This window comes from Chelonoidis abingdonii, chromosome 4, assembly GCF_003597395.2.
Source record: "Chelonoidis abingdonii isolate Lonesome George chromosome 4, CheloAbing_2.0, whole genome shotgun sequence".
Classification (NCBI taxonomy): Eukaryota; Metazoa; Chordata; order Testudines; family Testudinidae; genus Chelonoidis; species Chelonoidis abingdonii.
In genome coordinates, this window is record NC_133772.1 from 27,962,508 (window position 1) to 27,973,936 (window position 11,429).

Below are 11,429 nucleotides of genomic sequence, written 5' to 3' on the forward strand. Positions count from 1 at the left end.
AGACACAACTTTAGGAACCTCCGTCTTGCAGTGTCCAGTTATGCACGCTGGACACTGCAAGCTGATGAAAATTTGTCAGTTTAACAAAGAAATTGATATGTATCAGGCTTGTTATCCCAAGGGGAGTCTCTGACATGCTTCAAACCAAACGCACTGCTTCAGGTAGAATAAACGAAACAAATTTATTAACTACAAAGGATAGATTTTAAGTGATAAGTCAAAGCATAACAAGTCAGATTTGGTCAAATGAAATAAAAGCAAAATGCATTCTAAGCTGATCTTAACACTTTCAGTGCCCTTACAAACTTAGATGCTTCTCACCACAGGCTGACTGTTTGCCCTTCAGTCAGGCTTTCCCCTTTGATCAGCGTTTCAGTCGCTTGGTGGTGATATCTGTAGATGGAGGTGGAAGAGAGAGGAAGAGCATAGCAAAGGTCTCTCCCTTTTATCATATTCTTTCTTCCCTCTTGGCTTTGCCCCCTCCCCCTTCAGAGTCAGGTGAGCATTACCTCATTGTAGTCCCAAACTGACCAAGGGAAGGGGGTGACTCACTTCAGAATCCAACAGATCCTTTGTTGCTGCCTAGGCCAGTGTCCTTTGTTCCTGTGAGGCTGGGCTGGGTTTGTCCCACACATGCCCTGATGAGGTGTGAACTGCCCTCTGCTCCTGGAGAGTTTTGCCTGGGCTTGTTTTAAGCCATGAGGACACATTTCAGCCTCATAACTATATACATGAAATTGTAACCTATAACATTACTGTAACAACAATGCTCTGTGCATCATGAGCCTTCTGAAGACACCCGACATGACAAACTTTGCATTAGATACCACACAATCATTTTATAAGGATGAACATGGGGTGCAGTGTGTTCCCCCCAAGGCACAGAGCATCACAGGCAGGAGGTCACAAGGTTGGGGGGGGGGAGGTTGCAGTACTGCTACCCTTACTTCTGAGCGGCTGCTGGCAGCAGTGCTGCCTTTAGAGCTAGCTGTACATCTGGAGAGAAGCAGCTGCTGGCCAGGATCCCAACTCTGAAGGCAGAGCCACTGCCAACAACAGCACAGAAGAATGGCATGGTATGGTATTGCCACCTCTACTTCTGTGCTGTTGCCTGCAGAGCTGGGCCCTCAGTCAGCAGCCAGCACTCTCCAGCCGTCCAGCTCTGAAGGCAGCGCAAGAAGTAAGGGTGGCGATACCGCAAACACACACACCCCTCCAATAACCTTGCGACACACACACACACACACACACACACAATTCCCTTTTGGATCAGACCCCCAATTTGAGAAACACTTATCTCCCCTGAGAAATCCATGAAGTATAGAGTAAAAGCGCACACAAGACCAGATTTGATGAGTGGAGACCAGATTTCACAGTCCATGACACGTTTTTCGCGGCCAAGAATTTGGTAGGGCCCTATTTATGTCTGGATTCTATCCATTGACTTTAAAGATATAAGCATGCCAATACACTGGCTTCCCTGATCTGTACACATGGGCATAATTCATTTCTGCTCCTGTGCTGTTTAATGAGGGACTGCATATTCTGTGGGTAAAGTTTATCTGTCTTGAACTGGTGTTTTCTATGTGGCTTTAAGATGCTTTTTTTCCTCAACAGATGACTCCAATGATATGTGGGAAGATCGGGAAGATGAAGAGGATGAAGATGAAGGTTTAGCTGGACAACTTTTATCAGATATTCTTGCCACAAACAAATATGGTAAGCAGAACAGTTACATTCACTGCTCAAAAGAACATGCAGCTCTGAAAGTTACATTTCTCTTGATAGCTGCTCAGTATATAGTATGGAGGGCAGGGAAATAACCTGGAATGGAAGACACGGGAGAAAGGGAAGAGCAAAAAATGCATCCTGGAACAGAGACTGTGTGTTCATAGGCTAGAAGATATAAAACAGACCACCTTTTGAGGCTCAGGATTTGTCTACACTTAAAATGCTACAGCAGCATAGCTGCGCCACTGCACTGCTGCAGCATAGACACTACCTATGCTGAGAGAAGGGATTCTCCAGTCAACATAGGTAATCTGCCACCCCAAGAGGCTGTAACGAGGTCAACAAAAGCATTCTTCCATCAACATAGTGCTGTCTACCCGGGGACTTTGGTCAGCTTAACCGCACCACTCGGGTGTGGATTTTTCACATCCCTGAGCAATGCAGTTTTGCTGACCTAATTTTCTAGTGTAGAACAGGCCTCAGTGAGTTTCAAGTACTAATTCGGCTTCACAACACTGTCATGAGGTAGGTATAAATATGGTTTACAAATGGGAAAACTGAGGCTCAGAGGTGAAGTCACAAAATGAGAGTCTCAGAACTGAATAGAACCCAAATTTCCCAACTAAGTCCTGTGTTCTTGTAGGAAGAAGTTGTGTGTGATCCTGAAGTGATAGGTATTTAAAGGGAAAGGGAGCTGTGGGTATATGATCTGGAGGGTTAAGGAGAAAAGGTGGATGTATAATTTGAAGAGAGAATCTTACTTGGTACAGCCAAGGCAACTTAAATGAATTGTTTTTACTGCACTGGCAGAAGCATAGGAGACTGAAATCCATCATGATGCATTGGCTCTGCTGCAGATAACATGGCAAGACAAATTCATGTAGGTAGCTTTAATGAGAGGGAAACTTACCCAGATTCTTTTGTAGCCCAAGGAAGACTTTCTTCAACCTTACCATGTCTCGGTGAGAGAGAGCCTTTTCTCAATATTCAATGGAAGTGTTTCCTGTCTGAGTAATGTATGAAATGTACCTAATAAAGGATGTATTTGTGTCCGGTACTGAGGTGGTAAGCCAAGGGTATCTCAGTATGGAGCAATTAATTTCATGCACAGTACAAGATCACTAATGTGTGCACATGTTTGTACATATAAGGAATGACAAACACCTGTGTTGTGCTACTTGGACTCTTGTCTCAGCTGTGAGTGACTAAAGGCTCCTGGCCCTCCTTATCCTGCCATTCTTCACTGCCCTCAGCCCATTTAAAATAAAAGTTCCTAGTTTCTTTTAAATGGAATTTTTATCCAGAATGACACTTCCCTGTTAAAATCTACGGATCTCCTGAGTTAGGGGCCTAGTGAGATGCAACCTGAAATAATAGCCAGCTTGTCCTTCACTATAAACACCTGTGCTTTTGTGTTGCCAGATGAGGATTACTATGATGATGATGAAGAAGATGATCCAGATGCATTAAAGGACCCCCTTTATCAAATAGATCTACAGGTGATGTATTAGAATGAGTTTTGCAATCTGATTCCTATTGCCTATTTATTCTAGTTATTCATTATATTTTACTTTCTTATATAGTATCTGTAACAAAGTACGGAGCCCCCTGAGCACTGAAAGGAGAGAACGTTCTGTGTTTTTATTCAGTTCACACTCTGGAAGTGCCAGAGGATGCATATTATTACTATTGTTTGTATTACTGTAGCATCTAAGCAGGGACCCAGAACCCCTTTGTTCTAGGGTCTGTGCAAACAGAACAAAAAGAGAGCCCCTGCCCCAAAGACTTTCCAGTATAAGACCAGAGACACCAGATGGATACAGACAGACAGGGGAGCACAAGGAAATAATGGTCAGCCTGGTGGGCAGTGGTCTCAGCACATCACAGGTATAACTTTTTTTTTCTTTTTTTTTTTTGTATCGGCACGGAGGTTTTTAGGAGAGATTTTGGAAGGAGGCTGAGGTGTTTGCAGGATGTTTTATGGGGAGTGCCTCCCCGGTGAGAAGGCAGCTGAAATAAACACAAGGCATGTTGCAAATTTAACAGTGGGCATGAGGTGGCATCCCTGGACATTGGAGCAAGCCGTCAGCTTGATTGCATGAGAGTAAGGAGGGTGAGATAAATCCTGAAGTGAGCACCAGCAGTTTATATTTGCTGCGTAGAGACGGGGGAGTCAGTAGAGGGACTCAGAGGGTGTGACTGCGGTCAAGCAACAAGCTAGGAGAAGAGGTGCTTTCTATGATTATCTCTGCCTGAGGAATGACTTATGATTTAGATGATTTTTTTTTATATGAAGATAGAAATTGGATTCGATTGAATAAACCTTTAGCATATAGGACAAGTGTCTGTGTAGTGTTCTGAGAGTTTTCATTAATTGGTTAAGATTTGGAGGTAACAAATAGATGAAATGTTAAGTCGGCGCTGTATGTATTGAGTACGGCAATTTGCATGATTCAACCGGCCAGCAACTAACTTGAACGCGTCTGCGCGGTAACGAATCCTAAAAAACCAAACACCCGCTCGCTCGCTGCGCTTTAAACTCTATTATAAGTGTTGCTAGTTTTTGCAGTCAGTGCTCGGTTAAAAAGGTGCTGGATCAGTTCATGTGCACATTAATTCTGGCATTGTTTGTGTTCTGAAGCTTGGTAGGTCCATCATTGTAGCTCCTCAGCTTTCTCTGACTTAATTATCTTTATCATAACTGTCATCTAAATCTGCAGCTCCTGTACCACCTTTCCTAGTTTAATATTCAACTTGGGCGGGGCGGCGCTACTTTAGGCGCCTAGGCATGGCTAGGGTGCCGATTTGGGGGCGGCGGGGGGGGCGCTTTTTGCCAGGGGCGGCCGGCATGCGGGTCCTGGTGGAGCCTACCGGTTATCTGGCGGACGGTCGCTGCTGAAAGGCTCCCTGGACGCCTGCCCAGTCATTTTGGTAGGACAGTGCGCTGGCTTCAAGACCCCGTGAGGACCTACCGCAGTCATGTGCTGCAGGCAGGTCCACCAGGACCTTCCAGCAGCGAACCGTCCGCCGGCAATGACCTGTGTAGGCATCCACCGACCGCGCAGGGGGCGTCGTGGTGCGGCACAAGGGCTGAACTGCGCTTCTTCTATAGCGGCGTCAGCATACACCCTGGCGCGCCGCTTGATATTGGGCCTCCTACTGTGGCAACTTTGCAAGCATTCGGCTGTTACCTTTGATGTCTGATTCATGACAATCTGCTCTTGCCTGCTGCTTAATTCTTTAATATGCGCTGTTGAGTGGACCGTCTATCAAAGACCTGTCAAAATTTACGAATAAACTGATTCAGTAGATTTAAAGTACAAAGGTCCTTTGCTGATCATCTAGGCTACTATGATTAATACACGCCACAGCGACTTCCTCTGAATAATTCCTATGCTTGAAGTACAGTATTGGCTTTTTAGAAAAGTATAGATTGGTATGAGAATTCACTGCAGCAGTGGTTTAATTGTTTTTTTTACAAAAATAAAGGTTGTGTCAAGCATAGAAGAGATAGATATATAGACTCACTGACCTCGAAGGCATTGTCATGTGAGGTCATGCCTTGCACAGCACCAGAAGAAGTGCCATGGCTGAGTCCTGGCACAAATTAAGCTCTGACCACAACCCTGGGTTAGTTGTTTCAGTGGATAATTACCCTCACTGTTAAAGATTTGTGCCTTATTTCTAGTCTGAATTTGTCCAGCTTCAACTTCCAGCCATTGAATTTAGTTAAACCTTTCTTTTCTAAATTGGAGAGTCTTCCTCTATTATCAAATCTCTGTTCCTCCTGTCAACTAGTTCTCTTTTATCCATTAATCTATTGACGTTTCGAGAATTCTAATAAATTAATGAGGCACAATCTTCCTTTGCAGAAACTGTGCTGATTAGACCCTATCATAGCATGACATTCCAAATGTTTTATTCTATTTTTAATTATCATTTCAACTAGTTTACCAGGAATAGAGGTGTAAGACTTTATGCCCAGTAAAGGCACCCATAGATTCAGCCCTCAGTCACCCAGAGAATTTTTAAAGTACATTTGAAGTTGAGATGGAAATAGCAGACAGACTTGTTGGAAATCTGAGTAAGGATAAAAGATTTTTTTTTTTTTTTAAAGGAATGTCATAGTAGAGGTCTACTATAGATCACCTAGCAAAGAAGAAGAGGTGATGCAACTTTTTTTTAAAATAACTAACAAAATCATCCATAGTACAAGACTTGGTATTGATGAGGGACTTCAACTAGCTAAACATCTCTTGGGAAAATAATACATCAGGGCACAGATTATCCAACAAGTTCTTGGAATGCACTGGAGACAATATTTTATTTCAGAAGCTGAAGAATGCAACTAGGGAAGAGGCTGGTCTCAATTTGATTTTGACAAATAGGGAGGAACTGGTTCAGAATTTGGAAGTGGAAGGCAGCTTGGGTGAAAATGATAAAAGTTCATGATTCTAAGGAATGGAAGGAGGGAAAACAGCAGAATAAAGAAAATGGATTTCAAGAATACATACTTTTGCAAACTCAGGGAGCTGGTAGGTAAGATCCCATGGGAAGCAAGCCTAAGGGGGAAAACAATGGGAGAGAGTTGACAACTCTTTCAAAGAGATTAAGGGTACAAAAGCAAACTATCCCACCGCATAGGAAAGATAGGAAGTATGGCAAGAGACCACCCTGGGTTAAACAGGAGATTTTCAATTATCTGAAACTTAGAGTTCTACAAAAAGTTAAAACTATGTCAAATTACTTAGGATGACTATAAAAAAACACAAGTATATAGGGACAGAATTAGAAAGGCCACGGCACAAAATGAGATTAAACTAGCTAGAGAAAGAAAGGGTAACAGAAAACATTCCACAAATACATGAGAAACAAGAGGAAGACCACGGAGAGGGTAGGATCAATGAGGGAGGAGGAGGAGAAGAAATAACAGAAAATGTAGAAATGGCAGAAGAGCTTCATGCCCTTTTTGGTTTTCACCAAGAAGATTAGAAGTGATCCAATCAAACACCAGTGAAAATTAGATAGGATTCGAGGCTAAAATAGGAAAAGAACAAGTTAAAAATTATTTAGTTATGTCTTCACGTCAAGACAGAAAATATCATATTGTCTATTGTGACTGATCTAAACCAGTAGGGTACAGGAGTCTGGTAGAGGGCAAATATACTGGTCACTGGACGAGTAGTTTTCTGTTCCCTGAGTGACCAGAGCAGGGGCTGCACTAGAGTAATCAGGAACCTGCTAGAACCAATTAAGGCAGACAGAAGACCCACCAGGTAGAGGAGGACTTTGTCACACTATATATAATCCATGGTAACCCACATCTCTGAATACTATCTGCAGATTGTGGTTGCCCCATCTCAAAGAAGAGATGTTGGAATTGTAAAAGTATAGAAAAGTGCAACAAATGCGTAGGGGTATGGAATGTCTTCCATATGAGGAGAGAGTAATAAAACTGATTTTTCAGCTTGCAAAGAGACAACTAAGGGGGAATGATGGTCTCTAAACATGAATGGTGTGAAGAAGTAAATAAGACGTGTTATTTACTCCTCAGAAACAAGAAGTAGGGTCACCAAGAAATTAGGGCAGGAGATTTAAAACAAACAAAAAGAGTATTTCTTCACACAACGCACAATCATGTGTGAACTCTTTGCCCAAGGATGTTTGCAAGGCAGGATATATAACAGGGTTCAAAACAGAACTAGATATTCATGGGGATAGGTCCATCAATGGCTATTAGCCAGATGGGCCGGGATGGTGTCCCTAGCCCTGTTTGCCAGAAGCTGGGATGATAACGGGATAGATCACTTGATGATTACTGTTCTGTTCATTCCTCTAGGCACCTGGTAATTGGCACTGTCAGAAGACCGATTACTGGCTAAATGGCCTTTGGTCTGACCCAGTGTGGGCCCTTCTTATGTTTAGAGTCAGCAGGACAGTGAAATTCATCCTAGATACTAAGGAGCTGATTGGGAGATATCTGATCCATCAGCAGTTATCTTCAAAGACTCATGGAAGGGCCCTACCAAATTATGCCATGACAAATGCATCATGGACCATGAAATCTGGTTTCCCCGGAATCTGTCTTTGTTGATCTTGACCTATACTATACAGATTTCACAAAGGAACGACCAGGTTTCTTCAAACTGGGGATCCTGACCCAAAGGGAGTGCAGGAGTCGCAAGATTATTTAGGGGAGTTGCCGGTATTGCACCCCTTACTTCTGTGCTGCCTTCAGAGAGTTGGGATTAAGCTTCTAAAGGCAGCATCCACCAGCAGCAGTGCAGAAATAGGGTGGCAATACCAATACGATCCACCTTTACTTCTGCGCTGCTGCCTTCAGAGCTGGCATCCAGAGAATGGTGGCTGCTGACTGAGGGCCCAGCTTTGCAGGCAGCAGCGCAGAACGTAAGGTGGCATACCATACATTCCAGTTATTCTGTGCTGCTGCTGGCGTGGGCTTTGCCTTCAGAGCTGGGGTTCCCAGCCAAGTAGCCACCGTTGTTCTGTGCCCAGCTCTGAAGGCAGTGCTGCCACATAACACACACAGAATAAGGGTAGCAGTACCCCAATCCCCCTGCAAAACTTTTTGTGACCCTCCCCCGCTCTTTTGTGGTCAGGACCCTACATTATACACATGAATCTCAGATTTAAATAGCTAAATCATGAAATTTATGATTTTTAAAATCCTAGACTGGTGAAATTTACCCAAAGAACATGATTGTTAGGGCCCTACTCATGGAAAGCAGGAGAGATTCGGTCCTGTATATTTTTATTACCAGAAAGGCTAGGTTCCTAATTAGTGCAGTTTGGATGTTCTGGCATAAGTAAGTTCAGAAGGAGTAGTCTGGATCTTAAAGCAGCAAAGAATCCTGTGGCATCTTTATAGACTACAGACATTTTGTAGCATGAGCTTTCGTGGGTGAATACCCACTTCATCAGATGCATTATAGTGATTTCAGGGGCAGGTGTGTGTGTGTGTGTATACTGGACCATATGGCCAGTACTATGAGCACACGCTCAGAGGCATTGGGAACACACCAGAGGCTCAAAACACCAGTTGCTCAAATATCATAGAGCGAGCGCCCAAGACTCAAGTCTAAGACCAATCTGAGCACAGCCTGGATTGACTACAGGAAAGCTACGACTCAATGCCGCACACGTGGATCGTGAATGTCTGGCGCCTTAATAAGTCAACAGGACACTAAGAACTTCTCCAAGACTCAGTGGGACTGGGAAGACAACACTAGAAGTCAATCAAGGCAGCTTGCAAACAGTGGCCATCAAGTGCGGCATTTATACCAAGGTGATGCACTGTCCCCATGTTTCTGCATAGGCTTAACCCCTCAGCCAGATATACAAGGACTGGATATGGGTACAGGTTCGGAGTGGAACTACCATCAGCCACTCCTCTTTACATGGATGACATCAACGCTTGCTAAGAAGATGAAGAGCATTGACTCGCTAATCCAATGATGCAGATCTAGTGGAGTATCAGGATGTCATATCGACTGGAGAGAGTGTGGCGGATGGTATGAAGAGAGGAAGGTAGTCAGACTGATGGTGGAACTACCCAGCGGGCCACATAGCAAGACCTACACGACCAGCTACAAGTACTTTGGCGCCCAGTCACTGGACAACCACGTGAGGAGGGCACGGAAGACAGCAACACTCCAGTATTACCAAAGGGTAAGACAGTCCTGAAGAGCCAGCTCAGTGGAAGCACAACGATCCACGGCCATTGAACAGATACGCCCTGCCGGTCATCAGGATACCCTGCCGGTTAGTGAGCTGGCAAGCTGAGGACATGGAGGCTGCCGTAGTGAAGACGCCGGAGACTCCTCACAAGTGCATGAGGTTCCACCCCAAGTCCAACACCAGAGACTGTATACCCGGAAAGAAAAGCGCGGGGCTGGGAGCATAAAGCCACTGTCCTACAAAACCGAACACCAGGAGTCATCAGTAAGATGGCCCAAGATACTGCTGAGAGCAAATGCCTGAGCAGGCAGCAGAACATGTGAAGAAGACCAAGCAGAAGAAGGCCATGGCAAGAGACAAGACCCTGCATGGGATGTCAATAAAGAAGAGGGCTGATGTGGGCATGAATCTACAGTGCTGGAAAGCGGCTGGACTAACAGACGCACCTGAGGCACTGAATCAATAGCAGCACAGGACAGGCACTGGCACCAGATCATTGAAGCAGGGTTCTACACATCTAGAGAGGCCCAAGGTGGCAGACTGTGCAGAGAGGCACTCAGAGACAGTCCAACAATAGTGAGCAATGTAGATTTGGGCAGGGGAACAGCATACACGAACGCCAACCAGTGAGCTGGCATTGTCGTACCAGGAACAGTCTGCAAAGAATGGGCTAGACCCTCCCAACCAGATGGGAGACTTCCACAGAAGGTGGTGAAAATGGCAGAGCGCTAAGATTGTGGCGACTTCCAGATCCAGAACGACACGGCAGTACCTGACCAATCAACCACAGACATGCGGTTAGTAATAGACAAGGACCAGAAGACAGCGGTCGTGATAGATAGAGCCAAAGTGAAGACGCAACATCAGGAAGAAAGAAATGAGAAAGGTGGAGAAGTACCAAGGGCCGAAAGAGGAACTAAGAGGATGTGGAAAGTGAAGGCCAAAGTGGTCCCAGTGGTGGTAGGCCTTGGCTGTGACTCCAGCTGGGTGAAGTGCTCACAGAACCCAGGAACACATCCAGAGCTCTTGCCAGAAAGAGTTCCAGTAGCGACATGCTAAGATACGCGCGAACCCTGCAAACTCCCAGAGCCATCTGTAGATCGGACCCGAGGTTGAGGGAGACACAGTACACCCATAGGGGTAGGGAAATTTTTATATATATGCAAGCAGTCAAGAATAACGAGGTTTAGTTGTACCAAACCAATGTTCTCTCCTTGGTTTTCACATCTAACTGCTAGAACAGGGCCCTCGCGCTCCCTGATAAGAAACTAACTTGTTATCTCTAGCTTCTGCATAATTTTACACGCCCTGGAATATTTCAGACATGCATCTGACTGAGTGGGTATTTCATTCCCGAAGACTCAGTGTCCAACGCTGTTAGTCTAATAAGGTGCCACAGGATCTTTGCTGCTTGCAAAGTAAGGCGTGCTTTATGTTGAAGAGAATGAAAGGATATTGAACAACTGCATTAATTCTCTGGGCATCCTCCACGTGTGCACTGAAGACGCTGAGTTTCCGTGAAAAAATAATTACACAACTGTGTTAACAACTTGTCAAAATTATACATGCAAGGAGTCAAAATTAAAGCTATTACAGGCAACTAAGTTTCAGGCATTTCATGAATATTAGTGCTTGACTTTGTGCTCTTAACATTTTTCATTTCTGTGTAATTTCCTAGTTTTTAAAAAAAAAAAAAAAAAGTTCTAGTACAGGGGTGGCAAATTTTTGGCCCAAGGGCCACATCTAGTGATGGAAGTTGCATGCAGGACCATGAATGTATGGTGAGGCAGTGGGGTTGGTGTGGGGGGGTGTGTGGGTTCAGGAAGGGGCTCAGGGCAAGGGTTGGTGCAGGAGGGTGTGGGCTGTATGAGGGGGCTCATGGCAGTGGGTTGGCATGCAGAATGCCGGGAGGGGGCTCAGGATTGAGGAGGTTGGGGAGCAGCAGGGGTTGAGGTTGCAGGGGCTGGCGGAGTGGGCTTGCAGGTGCGGCCGGGCTCAAG

General features: G+C 44.9%; 1 protein-coding gene across 1 annotated transcript in view; it reads left to right on the forward strand.

Annotated features, from left to right (window-relative positions):
- The window catches only part of IPO9 (importin 9), a 209,123-nt gene that overhangs the window by 193,426 nt on the left and 4,268 nt on the right, over positions 1–11,429 (forward strand). The window contains exons 26-27 of the mRNA XM_075064718.1: positions 1,618–1,719; positions 3,154–3,230. Coding sequence (XP_074920819.1) covers positions 1,618–1,719; positions 3,154–3,230 — 179 coding nt within the window. The remainder of the gene's footprint in view (positions 1–1,617; positions 1,720–3,153; positions 3,231–11,429) is intronic.